We start from the raw sequence: 15,904 nt of genomic DNA on the forward strand, positions 1-15,904 counted from the left end.
TCCAATAAACCTCATTCAAGGATGGGAAACAACTGGCATTTCCTTTTAAAAAGATTCTCTATTACAAATATAACTAGAATACCCCTTGCTACTAAAAAAGCATCAAGTGAAGAATTATAGTCTACACATATATTTATTCAATTTTTTATTTTATATATAAAAATTATTATTTGTATCAAGCAGTATTTGTTTATAAACGTTTTGACTTATTTCAAATTTAAACATCAATTTTCTTTACCAAATCATTTATGTACGAATTTTAGGTCGAACCACTGTTTTCATTGAACTTTATGTCAATTTAAACTTTGTTTGGCTTTATATGTAGCATGTAAAATTTAAAATACTAAATAGAATAAATAAATTCAATTTGGTAATATTTCCTGTGGCTTATGAGGCATCCATCCATGGAATTTTCTTTTTTACATTATCGAAGAGCAGGTAGTAGCGCAACAATAAGCACGGTAACTTCACCGGTTGTGATGTCGTTCTCTCTGCGAAAGCGACCGAGGCGGAGTCAATCACATCTTCTCGCCTTCTCTCTCCCCAGTGCCACTACCTCTCTAGGGTATGGATTACAGCCGTTGGTGGTCCGAACCCCAGGAGCCACCGCCGCATCACCACCCCGAGTCCCACCTCTCCAGCGCACCGCCGCCGCAGCATGACCTTCCCCGCCCCGTCGCTTACTCCTCCTACCACTATCTCTATCCTAATCCTCACCCCAACCCTTACCCTCCTAGCGATCCTGCGACCCCAGTCAGACCTGACGCCCATCCCAGTCACCACCGGGTCCCCGCCGATCCCAATGTCAGTCGCCTCTACGTAACCCGTGGTGTGCACGACGGCCTTCACCCGGCGCCCTACCCTTATCCTGGACAAGAGCCCGGCCACCGCACGTTCCCCGCAGATCCCTATGTCGGTGGCCACTACGCTCCCCCGTGGTGGGCACGAGGGCCTTCACCCGGCATCCTACTCATATCGCGGAGGAGAAGGTCCGGCGGGGGTTTCCGGGGTGTCGTTGTACGTCCACGGTCGTCGTGGTAGCGAACAACATGGGTGGGGGCGATTCATCCGTTTCCTGGCGCTAATCCACTCAGTCATAGCGCTGTAAGTGTTTGATTTTGTATTTTCGTTGGTATGACTACTGACTTACCACTCAAAATTTTGAGACCGCAAGTTCTGTCAGCCACGACAACATATTTTCAGTTTGATTCAAACTATAACCTTTGGCCGAAGAAAAAAAATGTTTCTGTTGGATGATTGGAAAAATTATTCCTGATGCCATTAAAAAAATATAATCAGACGTCTTACTGTATTATTTTCAAATTTACGCTATTAAAAGTTTGTAGTGAGGTGTTTTTTTTAAATTTACGTCTAACTTCTTCATTCTTTTAAAGGTTTTTTTTAATGTTTTCATTGGTTTCTTGTGATTGTCCGCAGGGTCAATCACAGATTTCTACGGAATTTGAAGCTATGGAGAATATGATTGATCTCAATTCTCATTTTCCTCAGCTCCTGTTTAATTGATGGCTTATTGTCCTCTAAAGCATGCAGTTCCTCAACACAAGGAATGCTCATCAAGAAAATAATTGCTGTCAATTTCAACCTTTAAGGGAATGCAATTCGTGGGTCGAATCGTGCTTTCCTGTCCTTTAGTCTCATTTTGACTGCGTAAAGTAAGTCTGACCATGATCAAGTGGTTCGTCTTCGGCTTCATTGAATTGGATGACGTGGACTTGGGCCCAGCCCAGTTACGACCTTTACATCGAGACGCCGACACAGGTTAAACCGGTACCGAACTCAGTTGTCGCAGTCCGATATAAAACGCGGATCTGGTCAAAACCACCGCCCTGGTGCCTTGCCCAGGGCACGAGCACTAATCGACGGCGATTACGTCTCTTATATTTTGATCTGACGGTAAATATCAAACCTGGCATCGAATCCGCCCTCCCTATTTAAACCCTTCATCGCCCTTCATCGCACCGCCCACCACCCACCCCCCCCCCCCCCCCCCCCCGCGAGATCTCCTTCTTCTCTCCTTGCTTGCCTCGCCCGCCGTCCTCATCGAAACGGCGGCGACGATGCAACCGGTGGCTGGAGTCGATCCGCGGCGCACCCCGTCGCCCCAGCCTTGGACGGCGGTGCGGTACCCGGCACCGGCGATGGTGATGCAGCACCCTATGATGGCGCCACCGCCGCCGCCACCGTCATACGGGCATCCCTTCGTTCCCTCCCCCCATCCCCCGACGTCTCCGCCTCAGCCGCCGTCGATATCGAACCGCCACCAGCAGGGCGAGGAGGCGGCGGCGGAGGACGAGAAGCGGACGATCTGGGTGGGGGATCTCCAGTACTGGATGGACGAAAACTACCTCCTCGGCTGCTTCGTCCATGCCGGTGAGGTGAGGATTTATCCTTTTGCTGCTGCTAGATGCTGTCTTTCTTTCATATGTGATGGGAACGCCTTTTACTTCTCTTGATTGATGCGAACAACTGGATCTTCCTGCTTCCTTTTGTTTGCTTTGTGGTAGTTCGTTGAAATATCTGCATTTGTAGGCCATTTACCTTGCCATCTGCATAGACAAGCTGAGTTAAAGAAGTATTGTTTGACTTAAATCTACATGTGATGTGGATATTTTCATAATTTCTCTAGTAATTTTCCTTTTAATAGAAGGTCTTAAATTTTATGCATTAATCTAATACATTTGGTCTCGATCTTTTGTTATAATTAAGTTTAGAAATGTCAAATTTAACAAAGGGTTTGTCCTTTAACGACTTATAATCTGTAAATTGCAGCCCTTGCTGTCGTTCAGATCTTAGACGGGATCTGAAGGCAATCATAACATAGAAATTTTATGGATGATTAAATGTGGTGGATTCTGTTCAATCCTGGCAAATTGACTGTGGCTAAATAATAAAATTTAAACAAGGAAGGTGATCCTCTGGTGAGCAGGTAAATGGGAGAAACAGTTTGAGCAAATTTGGCAGCAGCACTTTTTAGTGTGCTTTCTGCACAAATTAAGAAAAACTCTTTCAGTATAGTGCTACTTTTTCGTTTTTAACCAGTGTTAAGGAGTTGATTCTAGACTAAAGTAGCATTTTCTTGGCTAGCTGGCATCATGAAAACTCAGAGATTATGTCTTGACTAACATTTACAGATTGATAATTGTTATTATATTCTTCACATGGCATCTTTTGGTTAGACAATAATGTGCAATGTGGAAGAGATGTCTGTAATTTTTCGGTCTTATGTAAGGAACACAATAATTATTTTCTTGTTACATTTTGCTTAAATTGGAAGGATTAAACCACATACGCCTATTTTTGTGCTTGGTGAACTCATATTTAGTTTTCATCACATGCACTGTTTGTCTCATCTGAACAAGAAGATATTTTCAATTAAATCTTTTGAGTCATTTTTATTGTTTGTTGCATCTATATAATACTTTAAACTAATCTCGTACCTTTTATACTGACTCAACAACTTGCCATGCAGGTTGTCTCCATAAAGGTTATTCGCAATAAGCAGACTGGACAATCAGAGGGTTATGGGTTTGTTGAGTTCCACTCACATGCAACGGCTGAAAAAATACTTCAGAGCTTCAGCGGTCATCTGATGCCTAACACAGATCTGCCATTTCGGTTAAATTGGGCACCATTTAGCATGGGAAATAAGCGTTCAGGTCTTACTTTCGATCACTCTATTTTTGTAGGTGATTTAGCTTCTGATGTTACTGATGCAATTTTGCATGAAACTTTTACTACTAAGTACCCATCAGTAAAAGGTGCAAACGTTGTTATTGATGCTAATACTGGTCGTTCAAAAGGTTATGGGTTTGTAAGATTTGGAGATGAGAATGATAAAAAAGTTGCTATCACCGAGATGAATGGTGTTTATTGTTCTTCTAGGCCCATGCGTATTGGCCTTGTTACACCTAGAAAGTCTTCTGGTACGTTTGGATTTTTTTAACCATCATTTCGATATATTTTCGAAGTTATTCCGTTTAAGAAGCTGGTACACAACTTAGACCATTCTTAGTTGGTGCTAACACAATAGTGTCCCAAAGATAAAGATGCTTTATTTTCTCTGTGTTACCTTAAATTTTCTATGTGCTAACACAAAACTTCTCTTCCATGGAGAAAGTTCAGAAATTTCAGATCCTATGTTCATCTGTCAATCTATTTGTTTAAGAATAATGGACATTACTTGAGATGCTTGAATTTACATGCTTACTTCATGGATTTTGCTCTAATTATGCATTCTGCACAACTGACCTTTTCTTGTAAGTACTGCATAAAAATTCAAAATATCTTCATAGCATATTATTCTCTAACCTCGAGCTTTTCTTGTAAGTACTTCTCTTCCTTTATCTTGTAACATCTTTTTCTCCTTAGTCAATGGTTTTATGGTGGTTTGGTCACAGCTATGCTCATGAAGGAATGGGTAATTTTACAGCAGATAGAAAAATGTCCATCTTTAATTCTAGAAATTCTCTTTTATTCCTGGCAATCATTAATCCTTTTATTGTCCCCTCAAAGGATATGAAGAGTAGAAACTTTTTAGAATTTTTCTTTGTGATATAGTAGTGAAGGCTTCGTTGATAAAAAATGTAAAGTTATTCAGACTGGTTTTGTATCAGTTGAAAACAATATATAGGTAATCATTCTAGGGATACTAGTTGGCTAATTAGATATCAAATCCATTCAGGCACAGATGAAGTATGGGTTGGCTTGACTGCCTATTCTCTCCTGGTTGGTTGGCTTGATATTCAAGAAAGAAGAAATAAAAAACAAGAATATAGAATGTAACAACAAGGAAAAGTCTGCAGCCATAAGTAACCTTACTGTTTAACACCCTTATTTATATTGCTGACTTAAACCCAAATCTTTGTTTATTCAATTTAAGATCTTACATAATTAAATATAGAATCATGGTGGCTAAGCCTCCATTAAGACAGTCGCCTGTTAAAGGTTGAGTGTTATGGACTCTTTTGACACCATCAACCTGGACAAATTCACAGAGGACATGGCATTTATATTTTCGTTTCTTTGTCACAGTATATTAGAAAAAAAAAAATCAAAACTAGACAGAATTCTAATTGGAAAAAAAAAAACCTGAGGATATCATTCTATGTTCAACCTTAGACCTGTTTTTTTTTTCTGGTTGACTTTATTTCTGATTTAACTTAACTCTAGGTCTTTGATTGTATCAATAGATGGTTTACAAGCTTGAATGTATTTTAAGTCAAAAGCCTTATCTTATCTGGCCTTAGTGGCAGTATTTTCCCACTTCAAATTATGATTGTTGGTTTTCTATATTAGGATTCAATATGCAAGCATCACTTAACACTTTTCCTTTGTTTTACATCGTAGTCATTTTTTTTATAAACAAATGTCCATGGAACCCTAACTGTGGATACATTTAGGTGGTCTTGGACCTGATGGTGCATCAGCAACCGGCTCCCAGTCAGATAAAGATTCAGCTAAGACAACAGTAAGGATATTTTTTCCATATATGTTATAGAAGTAACATGTATTGGTACAACCTTTTAACAATATATTTTTGTTGCTGAAGGTATTTGTTGGAGGGCTTGATCCAGAAGTCAGTGAAGATGATCTGAAAGAAGCCTTTTCATAGTATGGAGAAATCACCTCTGTTAAAATTCCAGTTGGAAAACAATGTGGTTTTGTTCTTTTTTCCCATAGGTACATCTTGCTAATGCATGTTTCTGAACATTGTAAACAAATGCACGACAAGTTTGTTGAGCTGTGTGTTTCTTCTTTTAACCCATGCAGAAATAATGCTGAAGAAGCATTGCAACAGTTAAATGGTACAATTATTGGCAAGCAAATAGTGCGTCTATCCTGGGGTCACAACCCTGCTAGGCAGGTACTGACTTTTAGAGTTTAAGCTAAAGCATGTCTATTATTTATCTACAAAAGAAAAAATGACCTATAAGTCTGAAAAAGAAAGATTCTCGATTCATTTTATTTTAGATCTAAGAATTTTCTTAGGTTAAGTTAGGTCCTTGTTTTCTAGTTTAATTCATAAATAATTTTGTTGCTATATTTTCTTTTAGGAATGTTATTATGGCCAATAAGGTTTTACGATTAAAGCAAAGTTTAGAGCCGTCAGATGAAGAGTTCATTAAAAAGTTAGTATTTGTACTTTTATTATATATTTTTTTATTGTAATTTGTAAAAAACCCTTAAGCCTCGATATCATGGGAGAAGTTTTAAATTATATGGATACCAAAAACGTCATGCACCTCCACATAGTGTTCATTGCATGGAGTACTATGATCTCAAACCATAATCAAACCAAAAGAGTGATCCTATGACTGACCTTTAAGAAATATTCTAATTGGAATGCATAATATAGTAGACAATCGAAAGTCCTTTGAGGTGAGTGTACCATTTTACTATAAAGAATACAACGTTTTACAAATCTATCATGTTTGGATAGTATTTTTATCTTATCCCCAAATCAGTCTATATAATCCATTTTCTAAAATGCGAATTGATCTCCCTACTTGCGATGAACGTATCTTCTAAGGATCTACTTACCTATCGTCAGTTTTGGAGAACCCTGATAATACATTCATTTTGACAACATACACAATAGTATATAGTTGGAGAAAGCGAGATTCTTCGTGGAGTATTGAGGAAATGCCCAATCATGATCATTGGTGCATCATAAGCTAGACATGACATTTCTATGCACTAGAGACACTTAGTACTGAATTAGTTAGTTTTCAATTGTTCCCTATACGGGTTACTCGGTTGGGCATGAAAATTCTTGTTGAAGTAAAAGAGTGCATTTCATGTACTTATTTAATTGAATCTTATGAAGAATTGTGGTTTGCCTTACAACATAAATTTTGTGATATCTATGTATATCAATTAGATCTAGAGAGTAAGGCATGTGTCAAGATGGATAGCTTAGGTAATCGAGCATTATTTCTAGATGATAATGTACTCTTTCGAGATCTCCGTCCCAACTCATGAGATAAGATATAAGAGTAATTGTATATATCTCATCCATTGTAATAAAGTTCTAATTATAAATGATGACCGTTAAAAAATAATTTGGAAAAAAGTAGATCGTAAAAAAATAATTTGGCAAGATCTCTCCGATCGTATATTTTGGATCATACCAAGTTCTAACTGAAAGAGTTTGTTACATGTATGAATTTTTTTAATTATTTTATCTTTATACAAAAATATTTATAAATTATTTATAAATTACATGAAAAATTAGATTATTCAATTGTAAATTGTTAAATATTTTGTACTCCATATCGAATAAATCAATGCATAAAAGTTCTTACTGTGTAGTACTTAAAATTTAATAATTGATGATGAACTTTTCGAAATTATTGGTGATGTCGAGTTTTTCTTATTTAAGTTTTTTAAGATTTTCATACTACATATTGTTATCGAATAAATTAATGAATGAAAATTTCACCATATATAAAATTAAAATAGGTGTACAATTAGAAGTGTGTTTCTTGATTTTTTTTATTTTTGGTATGAGAAATATCTGAAAAGCATATATTTCTAAATCATAATAAAATAATATTTTGTGATACATAAAACAAAGTTTTTTGTTTTTTTTGTTGGGTTGCACTTCTGCAAAATAATTTACAAAAAACAAAAAATTATATAAAAAAAGAACGGATTTATTTTTCTTTTCCTATTCTTGGAGCATTGAACACTCTTTTTTTTTATCCCACGGCCGTTTCATTTGTGTTTGTTTTAGCATGATGTAGACAATAAATGAAACAAGCTAGTTGCGCTTGTGGTATAAAGCTTAGTTCAACAGATCACTAAGAGACCTATAAACATGTCACTAAGAGAATTTTAGAGAGAAGAAAGCTCTGCATATGATTCTTCATTACCAAAGAAGCTTTGTAGAGCTTGTAAAAAGAATGATGTGGCTTCTATAAACAGAGACCTCCTATAGCCATATTAATGTGGTTAACGTGTGTACGATGAACCAATTGCTACTGGTAGAACAATAAGAGGCAAGACTAGTGAGTATCCTACCAACATATAAGAGGCAAGACTAGTGAGTATCCTACCAACATAGTGTTGAATCAGAGAACAGCTTTAAGTCAAGTTATCACACGTGAAATAATTTATGCATCACAAGTGTACAAGATAAACTCCTATAGAGATATATTTGCTGATAAAATTGTTTTTATTAATGACAGTCAAGTTGGAACAATTTCTTGAAGACAAGCTCCAGAAACAAACTTTTAGATTATGTAGAAAACCATACCCGTGTTGCAACTTCTGCAACACTTAAATGAGGATCAAAGATACAAGATTAACATAAAATTCAAAGCTTTAGACATCATTAATTATTATTCAAGAGAAAAGAAACATCAAAAAAGGTATTGCTCGTAAAATAAAGTCAGATCTACAAACCAGACAGTGCATCAACTAAAACCCCCAAGGATCATCAAATGCCTCCTAAATTCTGGCTATGCTCTATATATAAAAATATATACGGCAATTAAAAACAACAAATCTAGAATATTTTTTTCGTTGATATAGGATCCATCTGATACATATGCAGGATTATCCGAAGATGAGAGCAAAATATATTTGTAATTCTGAATCAGGCTCATACCATCAATAAAATTATGAGACTCAATTCACGGTTTAGTCTTAGACATGTTTGAAGAAAAGCTACAAATGACATAGCGAGTTGAGGTATAGTGCTACTAATTGATAATATCATGAGTGAGGAAAAAAGCCTAAAGCTGCTACCTATTTCGAAGTCCTTGATTAGACCAACGATATTGACCTCAACAAAAGCTTAATGGAAGAAAGTATCCATGATTAATTTCATTACAAGGAAAACACAGTTCATACAACCTCATAAGAAGCTGCTAGTCATCCGTGCAAATGAACTTGTTGGAAGAATCCAAAACACTTCAAAGTTAACTGTCAACAAAAACAAAATGCTCATTATGACACTCACATGGTTTAAGGTAACTGGAATGCTTCTGATGAAAGCTATCTTTAGATCAAGGACTATGACTTATTCTTTCACCTCAAGTAGCCAATTTAAAAATTCAGCCCATTCTGCTTTCAATACCCAATTTTCTAGTTTAAATAATGTTAGAAATAGGCACACTACAATACTGATAGACACGAGACAATCTGGTGTCAATTCTATACCAAAAGCCTATATGACGCATGCTAGGTATTGGACTACCGGAGCCTTTCCTCAAACTGCATTCAAGTATACAAAGTGTCTTTGACAAAATTTTCTTCTGGTGCTCTAAGCTTCTGTAGTACCTAAAATTATAGTTGTATGATAACAAGCTTGCACAATTATTATATTCTTGATGCTTGAACACTAAAGGGCAGATCCATAATATTATCTCGCAATGAGCACCTTCCCTCACATTATGCAGCCTGGACATATTTTGTTAGAGAATGAAAGAACTGGGATATCCGTAGGGGTTTTTGCATAACAACCAATCTTGCCTTCATATTCTGATTTGTAGCTTATGTCAAAATATCATGTATTCATTTTGAAAATAATTTCATTCAGAAAAAAAGAAAGAAAGAAAGGAAGATCCATCAGGATACTAAGACTGCTCAGATATCATGGTCTGTAGGTGCTCTTCCCTTAATGAGAAATATTTTACAAAATCATTAGCAGTGAAAGGTGACTTGTTACTTTTACCACTATAGGATACATCTTTAAGTGAAAAAAAGTAATCCAGTAAATCATGATTTATTTTAAATTTCTGTAATTCAGATTCCACTGATTCTGAAACAAGAATACCAGAACAATATCTGGCACAGAAATATACAGCAAGCCAGCACAATCAAATGAAACATTTATAATTTTCATTCTACCATATTTACCACTAAAAAGTAGGTTGGGTACATTAAGAAGTGTAAATTCTGTGACCTTTAGATACTGATACTATCTCGAGTCTAACAAGAAGTACTATATAAGTACAGGAGAGATGGCTACTTCTGCATCATATTTAAGGTTGATGACAGAATTCAAAATTAGCTAACAGTGGCTCAACCAAATAGAGAGCAAATGCAACTCAAAGGACTAATTACATCTTTTTGACCCTCTTTAACTGAGATTAAAAAGAAATTAACTTCAAGAAAATCCTTGAACTACTCACCTCAAAATCAACCAAGGCTAGACTCAAACTGGGATCAACCTTTACTCCTTAAGTCAAATGCTCAATCTTAATCTGTTAGCTGAACTAGGATTCTTGATGATTTAATTTTCTTCTATCACGAATGAGCATATGCTTATGATATTTTGTTGTGCCTTGGACCCTAAAATTTATCTTCAAAAAACAGTTTGCCACATTGACTAAACCTGATCCTATCTAACCAATCCAATTTTTGTTGATTCTTGGACTTGTCTGGCAATCTGATGTGATAAATTATAAAGATGGAGCTCACTGCTAAGGAGATACACCTGCTCATTCGAAAGTGTTGTGCCTCAATCTATATAGAGACTGGTGTGGCAAAAAAATCCAAAACTTCCTTTCTCATTATTTTCTAATATTTTAATCAATATTTTATAAAAAATAATGATATCAGAGGATTATATCATTATTTACACTATATAGTCAGAATAACTAGTGTTTTGCAATCTATAGTCAATATGCCTGGTACTAACCAATAATAATCAAGATAATTAAACGAAAACAGTACACCTATCTAAAGAACACCCTTGTCACAGTTATAACCTCCACCTCTGCCTCCTCTTTCTTCTCCTATTTTCTCACTTTTTTCTTAGTTTCTTTGCTTGTCTCCTTGAGCTCCTCACAAAATCTTAAAGTTGCAATTAGGGTTAAACAACATATCAAGACTCATGATTAAGGTCTCTTAGTGATCTGTTGAACTAAGTGGTTTCACTTGAAGTTGGAGAGGCGAGAAATTCCTAAAAATTGTAAAGGTTGGAACAACATATCAAGACTTATGATTAAGGTCTTTTAAAGATCTGTTGAAGTAGTTTAACTTGAAGTTGCACTACTGAGAAATTACTCCAAATCGAAAAGGTTGGAGACCAAGTCCATGCTTAAACCAATACATGGTGGAAAACTAGTAACCAATGAAATTTAATTGATTTTATATATCTAAAAATGTATTAATTTTATTTTTTAGAAAAAAATTGTTTAGAATGGTGATGAAGACTTAATAGATGTTGAAGTGTACTTGAAACTAAATTTCCATAAATTTTCTCTTGCTTTTCATGAAACAAACACAAATGATCCGATTGTGAGATCTTAAAAAAAAGATAATATTCAACGCTCCAAGAATAGAAAAAGAAAAAAAATTCGTTCTTTTTTTTTTTTATAAATCATTTTACAAAAGTGCAACACAATAATAAGTAAGAATCTTTGTTTTCTATATCACAAAAGATTGTTTTCTTATGATTTAGAAATTTATACTTTTCAGATATTTCTTATACAAAAAAAAAAACAATCAAGAAACACACATCTAATTGTATGTCTATTTTAATTCTATCTATAGTGAAGTTTTCATACATTAATTTATTCAATAACAATATATATTATAGTATGAAAAATCTTAAAATACTCAAATAAGAAAAATTCAACACTAACTATAGCTTCGAAAAGTTAATAATCAACTATCAGGTTTTAAGTACCACACAATAAGAACTTTCATGCATTAATTTATTTGACAACAATATAGAGTATACAAAATTTAATAATATGCAATTGAATGATATAATTTTTTATTTAATTTATAAATAATTTATATTTAATTTTAAAGATAAGATAACTAAAAAAATTATATATGTAACAAACTTTTTCAGTTATAACTTGGTATGATCCAAAATATAGGGTGGGAGGGTTTTTGCCAAATTGTTTGCTTACCATCATTTTTTTTTCTAAATTACTTTTTTACAACCATCTTTTATAATTATAATTTTATTATCATTGATGAGATATATGCAATTACTTTCATATCTCGCTTCATGAGCTGGTACGAAAATCCCAACATTTATCTTTATCATATAGAAATAATGCTCAATCACCTAAGTTGTCCATCTTAACTCAGAGCTTACTCTCTAAATAAAGTCGATATACATAGATAACATAAGATTCATGTTATAAGACAAGCCACAATTCTTCGTAAGATTCAACCAAATAACTACATGTAATGTCCTCGTTTGCTCTAACAGGAATTTTCACGCCCAACCAAGTGACTCGTAGATGGAACAATTGAAAACTAACTAATTCAGTACTACATATCTCTAGTACATAAGAATGTCTTGCCAAGCTCATGATATGTCAATTATTAGGATTGGGTTTTTCTTTTATAGTTCATGAAATATCTCCCTTTCTCCACTTATATAATGTTGTATCAGTTGTCTTACTGAATGTACCATTAGTGTTTTCCAAAACTGACGATAGGTACGAAAATCCCCAGAAGATATCTCTATTGCAAGTACGGATATCAATTTTCACTTAAGAAAATGGATTGTATAGGCTGATCCAGATATCAAGATAAGAAAAGAACATCTAACTGTTATAGATTTGTAAGATGTTGCATTCTTCATAGCAAACTAGTATACTCACTTTAAAGGACTTCTGATCGTTTTCTATGTTATGCATGACCCATTTGAGAGATTTCTTATAGGTCAATCATGAGATCACTCTCTTGGTTGGATCATGGTCCGAGATCATAATGCTCCATGCAACGCATATTGTGCAGATGCACACGACATTTTTGGAATCCATAGAATTTAAAACTTCTCTCATGATATTGAAGTATAAGGATTCCTTTTTCTTCATCTTCTTATTGCTTGTAATTTTATATTTGCAAAAATTATTTGAACAAATATTAAAATATATAAATTTTAATTAAAATAAATAAAATATTTTATGAACTATACTAAATAAAATAAAATAAAAATACAAATATAAACTCTTTAATGAACTCTTCAACTGACGACTCTAGACTCTACTTTAATCCCAAAAACCCATCAGCCATAACAACACTTATAAAAAAATATAACAACAAAATTATTTATGAATTAAACTAGAAAAGAAAAACAAAAATAGAGATACTAAAGCCTTCTTAGCCTCCTCCACCAAGTCCTGAAATAAGCTTCACTAGTGAACTTGATCCGGCCATGATGGTGTTCCTAAAAATATAAATAAAATGATGTATGAATTATAATAAAAAAAATAAAATTGTCGAATACTAACTCTTCTATGGACTCCTCCAATAAGTCTGAAAATGCTTTAGCCACCACGAGTTTCCTAAAAAGAACATGTTTATACTAAAAAAAAGAAGAAAAAAGTAATATTATGATTGATTCCAAATAATAATGATATTCCTAACACTCTTCCCTTCTAGTACATGTTTCATTTATTTACACTTGGAGCCTTGTATTTGTTTGGTTAAATCTTCGTGTAGTCCTTAGTTGCTCATAATTTATCATATAATATATTGAATCATAATTATCAGTTAATTAATGGTGAGAATTGATCTTTGATTAACTACTCTAGATGTTTATTTTTCTGATTGTAGATGCATGTGCTTTTGAACATATTATTTCTCCTTTTGTTTCCCCCTAAGATATGATAAATAGAGCTAATGTAGATGACTATAGCTTTCATTCACAAGGCTTCATCTCTGCAAAAAGGTACACGTCTTAGTAGTGCACTTTCACTTTAAATTTGTTGATTTATTTTTTTAGCATCTATTCTTTTTTATTTTGAGTAGACAAAATTGATTTGACTTGATTTATTTTCCTAATTATCGTGGATGTAATACAGAAGCCAAAATCAATTGATGATGAATGTCACACCATGATAAAAGATGCTTGTATTTTGTATTGTGTTTTATTACGAGGGCAACAAATATTTATATCTCATATCTAGTATCTAATTTTAGGATCATATCTTATGAGATATTTATATCTCATATCTGATGATGATAAAAGATTTATTCTTATAAGAGACCATATCAAACATGTACTTAATAAGACTCTTTTGAATAATCAAATCAATTTGGGTTTTTTGGTTGCAAGAAAAATTGCTCCTAAATAATTGAATAGCTCAAGTCTAATTAGTTCTGAATGGATATATATATATATATATATATATTTATATTATATTCAAAGTTAACTTTATATCATTGTTATCACAATCTTATGTTGATATTGGAAGTATTATAGATGGTTTGAATGTGATATCTTACCTGCATTGAGTCCAAATTGTTCAAACTCATATTTCAATTTGCCTCGTGCAAGCTTATCACGTAAGAGTGGACGTTCTCTCTATCAACCGTTGAGTAGTGGGTTTAGATGGAGGCAACTAAATCTTGTGCTGAAGGAAAGTTTTTGATTGATTCAATCTAATTTAAATAGATCATAACATCGTATATGGCAATTGCAAATCATGTCACTAAAAAAGTTGAGCTTGAAAGTAAATGCTGGATACAGAGATGAAGGAAGCAGATTGGAGCAGCTCTTGAAAGGAAAACGTATCCAGTACCAAGTGGCATGAAGCTTCTTATGATTGGGAACAGCCATGTCCGAGAACCATATATAAAGCGTCATCATTTCCGCTGCCCAGACTTGAAGATTCCAGCTGCTCTCAACTTGCTCTCTGCAGCCCTACTGACCACATGAAACAAAGTGGGGTTGACGCTCCAGGCTTCAGCTCATGGAGGTTGCCGGCTACCGAACCTCCGCAACTTTCAAGGATCATGCGTTCTTCGACTGCTCATCTTGTTTGTGTTCTGCAGATGCATCGCTAGCCTTGTTGGGCACAGGCAGACATGCTGAATTAGCACAGGATTGCAGTATCATCTAAGTGCAGACGATCCTCAAGTTGATCAGAACTTTTATGATTGTGATGAGCTGAGCTTCTGATTACCCCTGCTAGGTTTCTGTGTGAAGTAATGATAGAAAGAAAGAAGAACTTTTGTTTTCTTTTTCCTTTTGATTTTTTGATTTCTAATATTGCGTCAACAGTCCCTGTTCTTGTTTTAAGTTGGCGTTGGTGGCTGATGGAGCCTCACTTTGTTGAACATGATGATTGGTAGTCATGTTTGGTGATCGCATCTGCTTCCATAGGCATCTAGCCATCTGAATTATCTGCTAAAACTAAGCTTCAAAATATTATACATGATACAAACCGAGAATATGCCCTTGAAGAACATATTAGAACGAACACTAACAGTTGGTAGCAGTTGCCACAGAACAAAGAAGATGAGCTATAATAGATCAGTGAGAAGACAGAGAAAGATTCGTCCTTTAAAGTATTATCTCATCAATCATGATTTATATTTTCCTATAGTACAAATCAAGAATTAGGGGGAATGTAATGAGCGAGGAATACCTAATCAAACATGTGCTGGCCCCTGGTATGAAACTATCAAAAGGCATCATTGCATGTATATTGACCAAAACCATTGCATGTAGATTTCATTACATGCAATGGATTAATCTTTCTCATGTGCTTCACTTAGTTTAAGACCTCCAGACCAAATGAATAGATAGATTTCTAAAACCATATTCTTGAAGACCACATGATATTTGATTCCTTCCAGTCTCCTCTTCCAAACCAACCACACTCAACTCATCATCAGCTTGACATGATAAGCATTGATAATTTGATGCTCGCATGAACCCTTCATCTTTGTGAAGAACTTGAATGACATTATTGGGCACAGAAAAAAGGAGAAACAAAAGCCACACCAGACATGGATGCACTCATTTTGCTGATAGACTCGTTGTCTTACGGTTCATTATTCATCATTAGCCTTCAAAACTGTTCTGCTGCAACATGGACATTTTTCACTGTATTCATCCTGTATTTTTGAACAAGGATGCAAAAAAAGAAAGCAATTTGCTTGCTCTCTTAAACTA

General features: G+C 34.6%; 2 protein-coding genes across 2 annotated transcripts; both read left to right on the forward strand.

The window, feature by feature from the left end:
• The first annotated feature begins 555 nt into the window (after nt 1–555).
• On the forward strand, nt 556–15,104 carry LOC103987380 (polyadenylate-binding protein RBP47). Its single transcript, XM_065186803.1, is given in 7 exon segments — nt 556–1,104; nt 1,438–2,396; nt 3,491–3,944; nt 5,421–5,488; nt 5,570–5,700; nt 5,791–5,884; nt 14,474–15,104. Coding segments are annotated over 6 exon segments (1,071 nt in total). The 5' UTR covers nt 556–1,104; nt 1,438–2,078; the 3' UTR covers nt 14,480–15,104.
• On the forward strand, nt 568–1,041 carry LOC135675440 (uncharacterized). The gene has a single exon (XM_065185593.1). The coding sequence runs from the start codon at nt 568–570 to the stop codon at nt 1,039–1,041; it is 474 nt and encodes a 157-aa protein (XP_065041665.1).
• Nucleotides 15,105–15,904: the final 800 nt, after the last annotated feature.

Source organism: Musa acuminata, chromosome BXJ1-6, assembly GCF_036884655.1.
Source record: "Musa acuminata AAA Group cultivar baxijiao chromosome BXJ1-6, Cavendish_Baxijiao_AAA, whole genome shotgun sequence".
Lineage (NCBI taxonomy): Eukaryota > Viridiplantae > Streptophyta > Magnoliopsida > Zingiberales > Musaceae > Musa > Musa acuminata.